Source organism: Cololabis saira, chromosome 3 (genome assembly GCF_033807715.1).
Source record: "Cololabis saira isolate AMF1-May2022 chromosome 3, fColSai1.1, whole genome shotgun sequence".
NCBI lineage: Eukaryota > Metazoa > Chordata > Actinopteri > Beloniformes > Belonidae > Cololabis > Cololabis saira.
Window position 1 is genome coordinate 43,882,372 of NC_084589.1, and position 17,423 is coordinate 43,899,794.

Here is a 17,423-nt window from a genome sequence, read left to right on the forward strand (position 1 = left end):
CTCAGCAATTCCTCACAAAACTTTTCACACAAGCATGAAGTTCTGAAATCTTCCTTTCGTTGCAGCAGCCCACTCCATTTCATAAGTCTAGTATAGCCATCATTAAAACACGACCCCGGCTATTTATTGAATAGCAACAGATGGCAATTGGGGCAATAAGGTTAAATAAAAATCAGGTGTATTTTGGGGCAACCAAGACCTCCATAGACACTGGCCACGCTTCAAACCTTTCTGGTCCATTATTGCTTGTAGAAGTTATTTTAGGGGCTTATTAGCATCTACTGCACACAAACTGTTGCCCTCCCCAGGGCTTGCCTGAGGGCTCAATGGATTTGACTTCAGGGTCTCTGTAGTACCTGGGCATTTGGTTGACATCCTGGGACCACAGGTCCTACCTAGACCTCAACCCCACCTTGATATGTCCCGCTTCTCCCCTGCAATATAGTGTACCATCTTTCTCAGCCCCCTAAAATCACATCCTGTAATTTTACTGCAGCATACTTTACAGCTTGCTGTTAACACTTCTCTCAATTAAATTTTTTCTGGTGTTAGCGAGCCTTGATGAGCCAAGTGGTCGCCAGTTGAACTATCAAATCTAATTGGTTTTAAACTTTAGGAAGTAGTGTTCGTCATAGCCAAAAATTAATAACAGTTTTAAGGCAGCAATTACATTTTTTTATTTAGTTTCATGAACTAGTCCTAATTGGTACTGGTTCTGGACTGCTTGATCCTAAAGGATCAATAATCTCTAGGACTAATTGTACTATAGTGTACTATAATAATATTTTTTAAATTCAATGCCATTATTTCCATTAAAAATTTGAAAAAATGTAGCCACCGCAACCCACAATGCAGTGGGTGTTCCCAAAACCTTATCTAAGCATTTTGGTGTTTATAACTAGCAGTTCTTTCAAACAAATAAATATTAAGACCAAATGGAACTCTCATTTTATTGTAACGAGTCACCTACTTCTCTGGAAGCTGAGAGATTTAGCAAAACGATACCAGTGCACTTCTTTGTCAGACAATCGCTCGCAGCGTCACTGATGGCCGTCTTCAGCTTCATCCTGGAGGAGGTTGGTTCCATCACTGTTCGTCATCCCTTCGTCTGATTCTCTCGATGAACTGGAGGAAGATGTGAAAAACTCGTCTACTAGCCTGTAAATTTCTTGACAGCGTACATCGTAGGATCTCGCCTGGTTGCGAATGCTGTCGATATAGTCTTACATTAAAACCAGCGCTGAATCGAGGCTTTCACTTTCAAGGCCATATCTGTTAATCACGTCCTCCGTTTGCTGCAGTTAAAGACAAAATGACATCTGTGATTTGTTGTTGTATGTGCCGCTGTCAATTACAATCATTTCTAGCTGCCCTACCTGGAAATCAATAATTGCATTGTTCTTGTAGATGTGTTCAAATGACATTAGACCGTTGAACAGCTCCAAGAGATCCGCGTACTCGACTGCATCGTCGTCTTCATTTGACTTCATTGCAGCCTCAGTGTCACTTTCATCTGACTGGAATTCCAAGTCCAGGCTTTCCAGAGACATTGCGGTCTGCTGTGCTTAATGCTGGTGTGCATAGATGTGTATTTGGAGGGTATCTAACTTGTCAAAATGGATTAGGATTATTGTTGCCACAACACGTTTAGTCTGCGTTTACTGTACTTGGCAACTGGAGTGCTTTTGATTTGAAAATTGTTCCTGAGTTCTGGGCTGATGTTTGTTCCAAAGTTGGAGCCAAGGAATTAGTTTAGTTTAGTTTTTTTTTTTAATATATTTTATTAACGTACACAAATATGTTGTAACTTATAGTTACAATAACGCAGCATGGATCACTTGAATTACATTGTTTTGACTTAGATTGTCCCATGAATTATTACGATAATCTGATGTACGCGCAGCTCAGATTTTAAAAAGGTATACAGCCTTTTACAGTTTTCAGCGAACTATGTATAACATCACAATATATAACCTCTGAACGGAGTAGATGGTGAGAGTTTAACAACATGGAGCTGCAGATTAACTTTACAAAGAGAATGTGAGTGAAGAAGAGACAGACGGGAAAAAGGACGTGTGTGAGAGGCTTTGTAGATGAACGAAATAAACTGTCACGTTCAAAGAAACTTCCGCACATACTAACAGCTCTTTATTTGCACGGTGGAGACGGCAAGTTACCAACAGCAACAATTAATACAATTTTAAGAAGGAACAGGGATACAAACAAACTCAATGCAGAACTTTAAAAAAAAGTACACAACCACATCGTTCCCTCTGTGTCAAGTTGACGGAGAAGCATAAATCCAGGTTGGACCTGCAACCCTTGTGGGGAGGGGATTAGGCTCATCAGCCACAGGAGGTGGTGGTTGGACTTCTGCGGGTTCTTCTTTTATGGGCCAGACAAGAGTGGACAGCTGCCCCCCGGAGTCACCAGACTTCTCCTCTGGGTGACTTTTCATGTGACTCAGAAAAAGAATTCTGCGGTTAAAACCTCTGTTGCACATCTTGCACAAATACCGCTTCTCGCCTGTGTGCGTGGTTATGTGCCGTTTAAGAACTGATGAATTACTAAAGGTTTTTCCGCAGGTGTTGCACAGGTACGGCCTTTCGCCGGTGTGGGTCCTCGAGTGAATCACCAGGTTGGAACGTTCTGTGTAACTTTTTCCACAGGTTTTGCAGATGTAGGGCTGCTGGCCCGTGTGCATGGTTATGTGCCGTTTAAGAGCTGATGATCTAGTAAAGGTTTTGTTGCAGGTGTTGCACAGGTACGGCTTTTCGCCAGTGTGGGTCCTCGAGTGAACTACCAGGGTTGTACGTAGCCTGTAACTTTTTCCACATGTTTTGCAGATGTAGGGCTTCTCGCCCGTGTGCGTGGTTATGTGGCGTTTAAGAAGTGATGATTGAGTAAAGGTTTTTCCGCAAGTGTTGCACAGGTGCGGCCTTTCGCCAGTGTGGGTCCTCGAATGAACCACCAGGGTGGAACGTAGCCTGTAACTTTTTCCACATGTTTTGCAGATGTAGGGCTTCTCGCCCGTGTGCGTGGTTATGTGGCGTTTAAGAAGTGATGATTGAGTAAAGGTTTTTCCGCAGGTGTTGCACAGGTGCGGCCTTTCGCCAGTGTGGGTCCTCGAGTGAGCCACCAGGTGGGAACGTTGCTTGTAACTCTTTCCACATGTTTTGCAGATGTAGGGCTTCTCGCCCATGTGCGTGGTTATGTGGTGTTTAAGATGTGATAAATGAGTAAATGTGTTGCCGGAGGTGTTGCACAAGTACGGCCTTTCGCCAGTGTGGATCTTCATGTGATCCATTAAAATACTACTTTTACTGAACTCTTTCCTGCAAGTGCTGGAAGAAAATGCCTTCTTCCTCGTGTGGGTCCTGGTCAGCTTTGATTTACAGTTGCTGTCTGACGGGACAGCAGCATCTTCGGGGTCACCGTGTCGTCTCATTGGTTCCGGATCTGCAGGTTTACTGGAGTCTGAGCGTAAACTTTCAGTCCCTTCCTCATCTTTCACAACAGCAACATTGACCAATGAGACATCCACCTCTACGTCCTCCTGCTTAATCTCCTGACCGCTGGAGTCTTCCTCCAGTTCTGTAGTCTGTGGATGCCCTGGTTCCTCCTGGTCCGGGCTGCAGCCCCTCTCCAGATTATCGAGGTGCTGGTCAATGAAAACCCCGTCCTCCTCCACCTTACAAACATTTTCTTGTGTGAGTTCTGGAATTACAAAAAGGGACAAAAAGATAGGATTTTAACAAGTCAAAAGTGCTTCCCAGTGTTGATTGTTTGGTTGTATTTGTGAGGTTTAAAGTTTGTCCTGAACCTTCGGTCTTCCCCTTCATCTATGTAGTATATTTGAAAACAAGTGCATTACTCTGTGTGACCATTAGGCGGCACTGTGACTGTACTCTTGTGTTACTGCGTTGGTATCGAGACAGTTGAAGAATAAAGTTGTTGTTATAGAAATGGCTTCTTCCGCGTCATATATAACGATCTAACTGGAGGGGCCGGGCAAGATGGCGGAGTGAGTAGTCACAACTTATCGAGCTCTCGGCACCAAACCTGTTTTGAAGCACATTTTGACCGTCAATCTGTGAAAATACAGCTGGCATAGTACCTTTGAGAAAGTTAACACATACTTCTGTCAGAAGACTGAACGAACACATCTAAAATGTCCAAAAAGACCGGACTAAAACGATCCAATGCCAACGGACCCGACAACGAGGCTAACACTAGCTTCCCAGCTAGTGACCACGATTACAGCAGCGGGATGGACTGCAACCTGCAAACAAACTTCGACGGTGAATTCCCACCCCTGCCTGTAACACCAAGTAAGCCTCAACTTCCAAAGAAACCACCTTTATTTCAAGCGAATAAAGAAATCGGGTTTGGCTCAGATGATGCGGCCCGCTCCTTTGCTGATCTTATTAATAGCAGGAGCGCCACCCTCGAAAAAATGATGGAATCTGTTCGTAGCGAGATTAAAGTCCTGAACGAAAAGGTCATACACATTGAAAAGAGGGTGGAAGGAACGAGGACTCTGCTCTGAAAACCATGAACCGGGTCAGTGATTTGGAGCGCTACAGTCGTCGGTGGAACCTGCGGCTCCAAGGTTTACCAGAAGAAAGGGAGGAGGATGTGCGGGGACGAGCGACCAGTGTGTGTCACGCGGTTCTCCCGGAGGAAAAATAATTGCTTCCCACTGCCATAGGCGTTTCACACCGAGTGGGAAAACCTCAGCAAGATAACACGAAACCCTGAGGCGTCATCATGAGTTTCATCTCCCGTGGATACAGGGATGCTGTATGGAAAGCCGCAAAGAACAACACCTATCTCCAGAATAAGGACTTACGCTTCACAGAGGACTTAACTCAAGACAGAGAGAATAGACAGAGACTTTGTTATGTTTAATAGTCAGGTAAAATACCTGCTGGTTCAAATAAGGGCGTAGTACTTAAGTAATTTACTTGCCTCTTATTTCATGTATATGTAATATCGTCATGTACATGCATATTTGTGTATTATTATGAAAAATTAGGTACAGTTGTTCCCCTGAATGATTATAACATAAACATGATCTCGACAGCCTTTTGTTACATATCAACACTATTGTTTAATACCAAGACTTTTTTAGGTTTTGGTCTATTTTTCTTTCAAATATATAGTTCTTATTGTTTATCAATGTTGTCAATTGTTTCACTAAATGCCAGGGGTTTACGTAATAACATTAAGAGAAAAGCATTATTTCAGATATTTTCTTTTTTCAAGAATCTCACTCTACTATGGACAATACTAACTTCTGGAGGTCTCAATGGGGTGATACTATATAGCTGTCCCACGGGACAGAGTGCTCAGCAGGGGTTGTCACCTTGAATAATAGATTTAAAGGAAATGTCTTGATCACAAAATGCGATCCAGATGGTCACTTCATTTGCCAGGTTATTGAATATAATGAGTTAATCTACATAATTTCCAACATTTATGGTTACAACACAAAGAAAAAAAGTATAAACCTTCTGTTATCTATTGAAAACATTTTTGCCGACTGGTTAACCAGATTCCCAAATGCATCTTTTTTGTTAGGAAGGGATTTCAACAGTATTCTGGATGGCTAGATACTCTATAACTCCCACCGTCTCAACAAAACAGAACAGATACATACTTAATTGACTTTATAAGAAGATTTAATCTTGTAGACATATGGAGAGAAAAGAACCCTAATAGTAGATTGTACACTTGGGGCCTGATTTACTAAAGGTTTGCGTGTGTAAAAACCTGTGCAAACTTGACAGCACCCGCAAACCAAGGTGCCAGCTGATCTACTAACAGCGTGCAAAGAATAGCGTGCGCAAAATAACACACGCAATCCATTTAGTACTTTTGCCCTGATGAATAATCAATATGGGGCGTACCCACCAGAACGCGCTAAATACTGGGGATTTACCAAGCCTGAAAGTTTTTGCGGGGATTGTGATTGCATCTGTATTTAATATGTTCGAAAGGAAGGTGCTAATCTGCACAGCATTACTATTGTGGTGAGGATTCTCCACATGCAAAAGGAGAAATATTTTATTTGAATGTTAAATCGAGTATTATTCAGCAAAAGGTTGCCTCAGGAGGCATCTTCATTTTTTTTTATTTGTGATAATAAATAAATCACGTGTTTTCATGAAGAAAAAAGTGTTTCTTATTGTGCGCCAATGACGTGATCTACTAGTTTGCATTATTCGTTTTGGAATACTCAATTTAGATATATACTGCATGGGATTTGGACTCAGAATAATGGCTATAATTGCCACGGCATGCCACGGTCAGCTGGAGACAATTGTCTCGAGTTGACCGGAGCATCAAAACTGGAGAGATGATTAAAAATGATGTCCGAGCTGTCATGTTAGTCTATGTCCAAAATAACACTGAAAAGCTTGTCTGATTACGCTTTTAGTTGTCATCCATCCATTCAATACACGTAACTGACATTGATGTATTCACAGTGATTCATTATCAGCTAGGGCTCCAGAGTGCGACCTATTAGGTCGCATATGCGACCTAATTTATTATGGTGCGAGTTAAAATTTAATGAGGTCGCTCCGGTGCTACTTGCAAGAGGACTAGTGGAAAAAAAATACAAATATTTTTTTTTTTTCACTCTGCTGTGTTAGTGCATTAATGGAGTGGTTGATAATACAATCTTACTTTCTGGCTCATTCCTGCGAGTCCTATACCTGTCTGACTGCACCTGGTACAGTCTGCGCACGTTACGTGCACAGCAGTGCACGCGCGCGTACACGCAGCGCGCTCAAAAAGGTAAACAAAGCAGATGCAGTATGAAGCGGTCTATAGTCGATTATTTTAAGAAGAAAAATGTGCCAGAGGCTGGTGGAGGAGGAGGAGAAGAAGGGTTAGCAGAGGAAGCGACAAGAATCTCATGGATTCTTCTTCTTCTGATGAAGCGAGTGACAGGTTGGCGAAAGAGGCGGGGGAGAGTGGGGAGAAGAAAAAAAAAGTACAGCTTTCTGGCCAGTTCCCGTGGTTAAGATACGAGGGACAGGCCCAGGCCCGGTTCTACGAGGGTGCATAAGCATTGCACCCTCAGTTTATGTGTTTGCTCAGTCAAAAGACGAAAAGAAAACTGACAAATGCGCGCGCGTTAAGCCTCATTTATGGCTCCGCGTTAAATCGACGGCGTAGCCTACGGCGTAAGGTACGCAGCGACGCGTAACGTACGTTCGTGTCCCCGCGTATCCTACGCCGTAATATCTGCAGTTGGTGCAACGCGGAACCATAAATCAGCCAGTGTCCGTCACTCATCTGCGTCCAGCGCGCAGTTTCCTGCAGCAGCAAGACGCTGCTCTCTGCTGCACCGTTAACACAAAGTAACCATGGATATTCAGAAGTGGTTCAGGCACAATGACGCAAGCAAGTTTACAGGACTGTCTCAGAAAATTAGAATATTGTGATAAAGTACTTTATTTTCTGTAATGCAATTTAAAAAAAAAAAAAATGTCATACATTCTGGATTCATTACAAATCAACTGAAATATTGCAAGCCTTTTATTATTTTAATATAGCTGATTATGGCTTACAGTTTAAGATTAAGATTCCCAGAATATTCTAATGTTTTGAGATAGGATATTTGAGTTTTCTTAAGCTGTAAACCATGATCAGCAATATTAAAATAATAAAAGGCTTGCATTATTTCAGTCGATTTTTAATGAATCCAGAATGTATGACATTTTTGCATTACAGAAAATAAAGGACTTTATCACAATATTCACATTTTCTGAGACAGTCCTGTATATTTATGGTTATATTTATTTTTGTTGCTATGTTTTATTTTCCGTTGCTAGATTGTCTGATGGGTGAGGTAGCCCAGACTAAATGTAGCATTTTCTTTGTTCTGCAGCGGTATTGCTGCAAAAATGAACTTGAAAGACACTTTAAATATTATTGTTTGACTGGTATCATTTCACTTGAAATGACAGTCATGTTTAGTGATGGTTTTGAGCTGTATAGATAAAACTAGTTTGAATTTCTATGTTTTATTTTCAGGGTAAGAAACATCTGTTGCTAGATTGTCTGATGGGTGAGGTAGCCCAGACTAAATGTAGCATTTTCTTTGTTCTGCAGCAATATTGCTGCAATAAAGCATTTGAAATACACTTTAAATATTCTTGTTTTGCTAGTATCATTCCGCTTGAAATTATGAGAAAATGCATAATTTAGTGTTGAATAACGTGCTAGGCATGTGCACCCCCTCTGATCTGAGATGCAGCCCTAGTTATCATTTTCTAGAACCATACTTTACCATAAAGTCACCTTAATTAGCCTAACATTAGTTAGTACATTAACATTACTAAGCATTTATATAAATTATATTATCCATTTTTAAATTTATTAACTAACTCTGAGTAGTAAACATTAATTAGCCTAACTGTAGGCTATATGTGTTTCCTATACATAATGATTGTTAATTTGTAAACAGTTAATTAATGCTTAATAATGTAACTAATGTTAGCAATGAAAAATATGGTGCTACCTAATTTGTTTTGGTGCTACTAAATGAAAAGCTAGGTGGCACCAGTGCTACCTGTGAAAAAGTTAGTCTGGAGCCCTGGCTGTAAATACTTGTGTACAGCCATTATTCTGAGTCCAAATCCCATGCAGTATATATCTAAATTGAGTATTCCAAAACGAATAATGCAAACTACAGATCACGTCATTGGCACCCCAGGATACAGAGCTCTATGCTCTGTGCGCTCTGTGCGCTGTTCTGAACACTTCTCTTCTCTTGTTGCCATATGATGGTCCCGTCTGTCACACATTTACTGTCAGTGTTTGCTATATAATATATAATATTTGCAATATACTGTGGACATCTGAATAAAAACTTAACTCATAAATAGATGAATCAAAGCGCTCTCCAGCTCTGTGTCTGATGTCTTTTTCTCCTCAGATCATGCCGAGCACCGCCGGGTCACGTAAACCCGACCAATTCAATATTAAAATCAAATTCGGTCCTGTGGCCCGTTTTTCTATTTCGTATTTTTGATCTGTGCCTAAAATTGAAATATGAAAAACCAGACGTTTTTCAGTTTTTTGTGTTACCAACTGCATATGCTCTTCCACTAATATCTCTAACTCCAACTCGTCAAATTTCATTTTGCGCTTGTGACTTGTGACTGTGCATTCCATCCAGACTCTCCATGGCGCAGAGTTTGCGCTCGCAAACCCTAAGACACGCAACACCTCATTTAAATACTGCTGTTTGCACCTGTTATCAATTGCGCACGCAATCTTAGTTGATCACCCGCAAACCACGCAACAACAGCATGCGCAAACTTTTTCAGTGCACACGCAATTTAGTACTCTTTATTTAGGATCTTAGTAAATCGGGCCCTTGGAGCAATAAAACCAGTTCTAGGCAGTCACGATTAGACTACTGGCTAATATCTGATCTTAAACAAGATTAATGTTGATGTTCGCATCTGCCCTACGCCTTTAACTGACCACAAAGCTATACGTACCTGTTAATGTCTCTACTGGTCCTACATTCACCGCTCATTCAGGCTATTGGAAACTGTTTTGGGCCTAAAGGCTGAGTTATGGTTCTGCGTCAAAACGACGCCGTGCCTACGCCGTAGGGTCCGCGCCGACGCGTACCACACGCCGTCGCTGACGCCGTCGCTGACGCCGTCGCTGACGCGTACTTCCAAAAATTGTAACTAGGCGTCGAGGCGACGCAGACCAAACGCAGACGAGAGGGCTGTGATTGGTTCGCTTGGTAGCAACGCATTTCTGGTTTCCGGTTTGAAGCAGTCGTGAACTTTCAGCGCTCTTTTCTTTGTTTTTTTGTTTTGGATTTTTGCACAATATTTGTCCTTATCTCTTTGATTCACTGTGACCGGAAAAGTCGGATAAACCATTCAGGAAAAGATCGGTCGCAGGGGGTACTGCACTGCGGCGAAATGGAGTGACGGAGAAGTCCGAAGGGTTCACGACGGCGTCACGGTGACGGCGTAGGCACGGCGTCGATTTGACGCAGAACCATAATTCAGCCTTAACTGGGAACTTCTCAAATATGATATAGGAAAATATTTAAGGAAGAGGGGTGCTCAAACAGTCAAAGTTAGGAAAGCAGAGGAATTGAGGATTGTCTCAAGTACAACTAACTTAACCAGCAAAGACTCCCTAACAGAGGAAGAAAAAGAGGAATTAAGCTTACTCGCAAACCAAACTTAACGAAGTATATCGCCAAAAGGCAAAGGGTGCTTTCATTAGGTCTCGCAGTAAGTGGTTAGAAGAAGGGGAACAAAACTCTCACTACTTCTTTAACCTAGAGAAACATCACTCCACCAACAACAACATTAGTAAATTAAAGGTTAATGGAGCTATTACTGAAGATGAGCATAAAATAGCAGACTTTTGCTCAAATTTTTAATAATGATTTGTATAGTGCTAAATTTAACCAAACTGCAGCTGATAATTTCTTAAACTCCCTTTCTGTTAAAATGATATGTGAAGCAGATAGAGAGTCCTGCGACAGGCCTTTATCGCCTCAAGAAATACAGTAAGCTATAAATCAACTCAAAAACAATAAATCTCCAGGGTCAGATGGGCTGACATCTGACTTCTATAAACTTTTTGTAACTTTTTGTTACTCTTAGACAATTGACGACCAATTTGCATTCTTAACAACGATTATAAAATAATAGTTCTCTTATTGGCTAAAAGATTAAGAGCAGTACTGGACTCTATTATAGAAGAAACACAGTCAGGTTTTATGAATAAGAGGCATATAGCAAATAATGTTAGGCTAGTCTTGGACATTTTGGATTATCCAGAGATGGTGGAGGACGGTGGACTCATGCTGTTTGTAGATTTCTACAAAGCATTCAACACCATCGAGTATCCATTCATTTTAAGGTCCCTTACAAAATTTGGTTTTGTCAATTATTTTTTCTCAGCGTTCAAAAGTCTATACAACAAAAGTAATAGCTCAATTAAATTAATGGGTGGTATGTCCCCTAGATTTAACGTGTCTAGAGATTCTGAATAAATGCGAAATTATATCCATTAAGGATTCTGATAAAACAACAATTTGTAGTATCCCAGTCAAAAATGAAGTTGTTTACTTGGGTATTACAATAACTAAGGACCAACAAAAAATAACTTCACTGAATTTTAATCCTATTATCCAAAGAACTCAAAAAAAAGTTAAACCAGTGGCTATTACGGGATCTTTCTCTTAGAGGTAGAGTTTTACTCACCAAGGCGGAAGGAATATCACGTTAACATATGCATCTCTGTCTCTGTTCGTGGACAACAAACGTATTACTCAGATTGACAGGCTGATTCTCAACTCCTTGTGGAAAAATAGAACTCATCATCTGAAAAAACCTGTTCTAATGAATGACTATGAAAATGGTGGACTACATTTTCTAAATTTCTGCACCCTAAATAACACATTTAAGATAAATTGGTTGAAACAATTCTTCAAAAATCCTAACTCTATCTGGAATGTCTACCCTTCCATATTCTGTCAAAACTGGATTAAACTTTTTTTTTACCTGTAACTACAATATTGGCGACTTTGCAAAAGTATTTGGAGCAATCCCTTCTGGTGTTTGCATGTTTTTTAGATCATCCCTATAACAATTATCCCTGTTATCATTGACTGATACTCCAATTGGCTAAATCTGTTTGTCCTGTAACCGTGGTAAGAACAAAAAGTTGATTAGATTCTTGTTTAGACAGGATGTCACCACAGTTCCTTATGTGGTCTCACACTGGAATAGGTACATGGATCATATTGGCTGGAAAAAGGTCTGGCTCTTACCCAACCGATACCTGTTGACCAACAAAGTTAGAGAAATATTGTTTAAAATAATTCATAGATTTTATCCTTCTAATGATCATATTGTTAAAAGGTTTAAAATAGACATTGATGTGAAATGTGCTTTCTGTTCTGTAAATATTGAAACAATGACTCATTTATTTTGGCTCTGCCCCATTGTCCAAAACCTCTGGATTGATATATGTCATTTTATTGTTAACAATATTGAAGAAGAATTTAAGTTGTTTTGGAGGGATGTGCTGTTTGGACTCTATGACTTTGACAGGATTAAGGCAAAACCCAATGAAACATTCATTATTAACCTCGTCATACTGTTGGCACAATTTCACATTCACAAATGTAAATTTACACATAGAAAACCCTCTTTTGTTGCTTATTACAATGAGTTCAAACAGTATATCGACTCCATTCAATTTGATCTTAATCAAAAGGCGATCAAAACTATTAATATTTGTGCTCATTTTAATGTTTTCTTGTAAACTCTTATCCCCCCTGGCATGAAATGTGATTTTTATGTTCTGTTGAAGATATATAATTTGTAAACTTCATGTTTTTGTGAAATAGTTTTTGAAAAAAAAAATAATCTAACTACAAGTCCTGCATATGAACTCCTACATGAACATCCTCCAACGATCAGGTTTTTTGCCAGAGTCATCTCACATCTTACACGGAGCCACTGTGATCTGCATCTTTTCTACAAAATACACGATTACCGTAAGTCTAAAGAAATGTATGGATCTGGTTAAGAAATGTAGGGATCTGGTTAAATACAAAACAGCGCAAATAATGTTCAAAGCAACGAATAATCTACTACCATCTAATTTTAGAAAAAATAAAGTAGGAACAACAATGTGCAGCATGTGCATATGGAACTGTGGAGACTCTGTGGAACAGTTTGGAGCTGGAAATGAAAAGGTACTAACATAAATCTGTTTAAAAAGAGATACAAAAAATATTTATAAACAGGTACAGTATATGGAAGAGGAAATAGGGTAACGAGTGTGAGAAACAAATAAAATAGGGAAAAATTGTATATTATACTTGCTCAAGATATGTTAAGATATTTATGTGGATATTTATGTAGTATATATTATATGTTGAGAGGGATAGTTATAATTATGTAATATATGTTATATATTTATAAGTATGTAGCATTTATATATTTATAGGCATATTTATGTAGTTATATAGTGTATATTTATATAGATTTATAAAATATTTGTATTTTCTATATATTGATATAATCATGTAATATTAATTTTTAGCTATATACTTATATGGATAATTATGTGGTAATAGGCATGTTTTACATAGTATTTATATAGACTATATTTATATGGATATTGTGTAGATATAATAATAGCAATAATGTAAATTCATAGAGTTATAAAGGGGTAGGAACTAGGAAAAAGTGTAGACTTCTTCCTACTCCTTTTTCCCAACATATGAAGATGTTAATGTTTATTTTTTATATACATGTTCGAAATAAAAATCCATTCATTCATTCATACATAAAGTGTGAAATATCAGTCTGGTCCAGAGTCTGAATGGACCATGAAAGGCAGCACCAAGTAAACAGAACAACAAGTTAGTTCGGGATGTTTCCGAATCCCACATCAGCAGCTGGTTTATGGAGTAAGATCACTTCCAAAAAGATGTGTCCATGTTATAACTATTCGTATTCGTAATGATAAACATTTGTATGTAAATAAAAAAGTTGTACCCAAAATTCTGCTGTCACACACATGAGCCTGATAAATTATTAGGGTTAGGATTGTTTTTATGCGATTATGAATCTAAAAGCTGTGAGTGCAAAGTCTTGTGAATACAACTCTAATTTCTACGACTACGAGTCTTCACTGTGAACACAAATTCAAGTTTGTGGGTACGAGTCGAAAAACAGTTGAAATGACGTCACAGGCAGGTCACAGCATAGAGATATACATAGACGCCCCATCGAGTGCTGAGCCAACTGCCCCATCCAATATGGCGTCAACGTCGCCGCCATATTGGATGTTCAAGACTGCGCTGTAAACTAATACAAGTAAATTGACTTATTTTCATAAAGCGCCTTTCTACAAAGAAATTAACGTTTTACGTCACATTTATTCATTCACACACGCATTAATATACTTGGGAAACAGTTAGGCACCAAATATAATATATTTACAACCTGACAATAAATATACAAACCGGAAAATAATGTGCAATATCATTCTCTGCAACGTGCAATTATGTAAATAACATCTGCAAATATCCATCTGTTATTCTTTTTATATACTAGTATTTCTTATTACTATTTTTATTCTCCTTCTTCTTCTTATTATTATTGTATACACTGTTTATAGTGTTTTTATTATTATTATTGTGTGATATTGATGCCTCTTGTGTTTTGCACTATCCCCTTTGCTGTAATCTGGAAATTTCCCCTCTGTGGGACTATTAAAGGATTTCTTATTCTTATTCTAAATTTTCTCAGATGGCAAAAATAAGAACTTTATTGATCCCACATAGGAGTAATTCATCAGCTATAGAGAACAAGGTAGTGCCGAAAAACAATATATATTCCCCCTCACAAAAATAAGAAAAATAGAGAAACATATTTTCTCATCAAAAAAACATGTTATTTTGTTGTCTGAAAAATGGCCAAAATAAGAACTTTATTGATCCCACATAGGAGTAATTCATCAGCTATAGAGAACAAGGTAGCGCCGAAAAACAATATATATCCCCCCTCACAAAAATAAGAAAAATAGATCAACAAAACTAATTTTGAATTTTTCAAATAACAAAATAACATATTTGAACCATTTTTCAGACAATAAAATAATTGAAAAAATCTGAAAAGTAGTTAAAATATGTTATTTTGTTACTTGAAAATTTAAAAATATGTTTTGTTGATGAGAAAATATGTTTCCCCTATTTTTCTTATGTCAATGCTGTGACCTGCCTGTGACGTCATTTCAACTGTTTTTCGACTCGTACCCACAAACCTTTTTTTTTCAAACAAATTTGTGTTCACAGAGGTGGCCCCTTGATGCTTAGCAGCATACATGCTGCAAGATGATCCCCCTGCAAAACTCGTAGTCGTAGAAATTAGAGTTGTATTCACAAGACTTTGCACTCATGGCTTTTAGATTCATACTCACATAAAAACAATCCTAACCCTAATAATTTATCAGGCTCATGTGTGTGACAGCAGAATTTTGAGTACAACTTTTTTATTTACAAATACAAATGTTTATCATTACGAATACGAATAGTTATAACATGGACACATCTTTTTGGAAGTGATCTTACTCCATACTGGTTAAGCTGGGGAGTTTCCCATTTAGTTCGTTTGCTTCATCACCACGGCTTTTAACTGGAAACAAAGGGATCTTGTAGGAGTCATACTCATGTGTTCATTCATTCAACTTTCCAGGGTTACGTACCGACTCTGTGGAGTCTGATTTCAGGTTTCCAGGCGAGGTCCAACAGTCTGCGCTGACGGTCGAGCTCTTCTTCATACTCCAAGATGCTTTTTTCAAACACTGACAATATTTCTACAGCAGCTGCTGTTAGTCGCTGACCGATAAACTCTCTCAGATGATTCACCTTAGACATTGTTGAAGAGGAAAAAGAAAGGAAACAACAGAACCGTCCTCTCCTTCTTCTCTAGGTTTAATGGCGGATCACAACCAACGTTATTAGGTTCTACCGCCACCTGCTGTACCGGAGTGTGTAACATCAGGATCATTATTACATCAGGTTACAGCTATCCCTGCATCTTTAAGAAAGACAAGGATTTCCTTATAACAATCCCTTATCACCTACCTCCTCCCTAATAACCTACTAAACTCCATTCCCGTCCCAGCTCGTACATCCTGTCTCTTAAAGCGTTCCTTTCTACCTCATACTTGCCACATTTAAGAATCACATGCTCTACATTCTCTGTGACATCACACTCATCACATTTATTTAATCTTAATCTAGAAATGATGACTTCCTCTCTCCTACACTTTCCTTTGAAAACCTTCACGTTAATTGACTTCTGTATGTTATAAAAATGTCTCCCTTTTACACCGTTGTCCCACACCTTCTGCCATGAATCCCTCACTGCCTTTCTAATTCATGATTTTGCTTCACCTTTACCAAAAGCAATTTCCATAATTACCTCACTAATCAATTTCAATGCTCTAAGGAGCCTGTGAAAGAAAATCGCGTTTCCCAGAGTCGCTCTTAGCTTAAGAATCTCTTTCATTAAGAAGGAAATGAAAGATGCTGCTGACCCAGTCTTTACAACCATCTTAGTGAACAAAGACTCACAGATCCAGCCGCGTCAGGCAAATCAATATCACACCAAGCAATGAGATATTAAAACAATGCACCCCGCACAAATTTTGATCTATTTTATACTTTAGATTTATATTTTTTAGCATTCATTGGTGACAGCAAAGGGGAAAAAAAAAGAAAAATAAGGAATAACAAGTGTGTTCCTGTATATGTTTTATGCATTATGCACAAATAAAACGATCATCATGAATATCATGTATTTGATAATTTGGCTGCTATACAGCATGTTCTCGCTGCAAATCAACAGCGCGAAGCAGAACTGTTTATATGAACGCATTGGTGCGTCAGCACTTCAGTCCCCTGGACGTGCTGTCGGACCGGGCTGTCCAGGCAGCCGTGACACCGATCCTCCTGCCCGAGCCCGAGCCCGAGCGCTCCTATATGTTTGATGAGAGGGAATTAGTGCTGCGCGGCTCCGCCAGTGTTGTGCTAGTTAAAAATAGTAACTAATTACCGTTACTAGTTACTCCATTAAAAAGTAACTCAGTAACTCAGCTACTTAGACCAAAAAGTAATGCGTTACTATGAAAAGTAACTTTTTAGTTACTTTAAATAAACATTATTTTAAATGCTCCCATTTCATGCCCCTCTAGCCTTCATTTCAGCAGGTACTGTATGGATTTACATTGTGCATCGTGTTCTGCATTCTAAATAGTCTCCCCGCTTCTTCACTTCCTGTGTCAATAACGTTGGTTGCTTAGCAACAAGCTGAGAAACGGCCAATGAGCTTCAGCAGCAGCTGAAGAACAGGAGCCTTTGATGAATCGTTCATTACAGTCCTCAAATATAATAACCAATGGTAGCATGTCGGTTTATAAGAATCTTTTTGCCCAGAAGAAAAAAGAGCGAAGACAACGACCCATAACTATTTTCTTCTCTTGAAAAAACACAGCTACACCGCTGGGTTTAGGATAAAAAGACGCTACAGAGTCGGCATGCAGCGGCTCAGAAGAGCAGTGGAATACGTGCGAGGCGGTGCTGATCTCCGCAATTTGAAGCCTTCTATAATTGTAAAAAGAATTTCACTTATCACGGGTTCTTTTTGGAACATAACCCCTGCGAAAAAACAGGGATTGCTGTAATTCCACGTTGCGAAACTCACCTTCTTTTGGCTCGCCATGACCGTCATGTTTTTGAACGCACACACACTACGTTTCCTCTGGACTTCACGTGTGGGGAAAAAAGCTTCACTGTAGCCAGAAATAACGGCGTAACGCACCGTTTGGTAACGGTA

General features: G+C 39.2%; 1 protein-coding gene across 1 annotated transcript; it reads right to left on the reverse strand.

Annotated features, from left to right (window-relative positions):
• Positions 1–1,863: 1,863 nt before the first annotated feature.
• LOC133440370 (zinc finger protein OZF-like) lies at positions 1,864–15,509 on the reverse strand. Its single transcript, XM_061717617.1, has 2 exons — positions 15,289–15,509; positions 1,864–3,717 (listed from the first exon to the last, which is right to left on the reverse strand). The coding sequence occupies exons 1-2, from the start codon at positions 15,458–15,460 to the stop codon at positions 2,279–2,281; spliced, it is 1,611 nt and encodes a 536-aa protein (XP_061573601.1). The 5' UTR covers positions 15,461–15,509; the 3' UTR covers positions 1,864–2,278.
• Positions 15,510–17,423: the final 1,914 nt, after the last annotated feature.

What these genes read in the sequence shown, in the direction of transcription:
- LOC133440370 (XM_061717617.1), bottom strand. Translation starts at nt 15,460, where the DNA reads ATGTCTAAGGTGAATCATCTGAGAGAGTTTATCGGTCAGCGACTAACA. An exon ending in AATCAGACTCCACAGAGTCG is followed by an intron (nt 3,718 to 15,288) that starts GTACGTAACCCT and finishes TTGTAATTCCAG; the next exon opens with AACTCACACAAGAAAATGTT.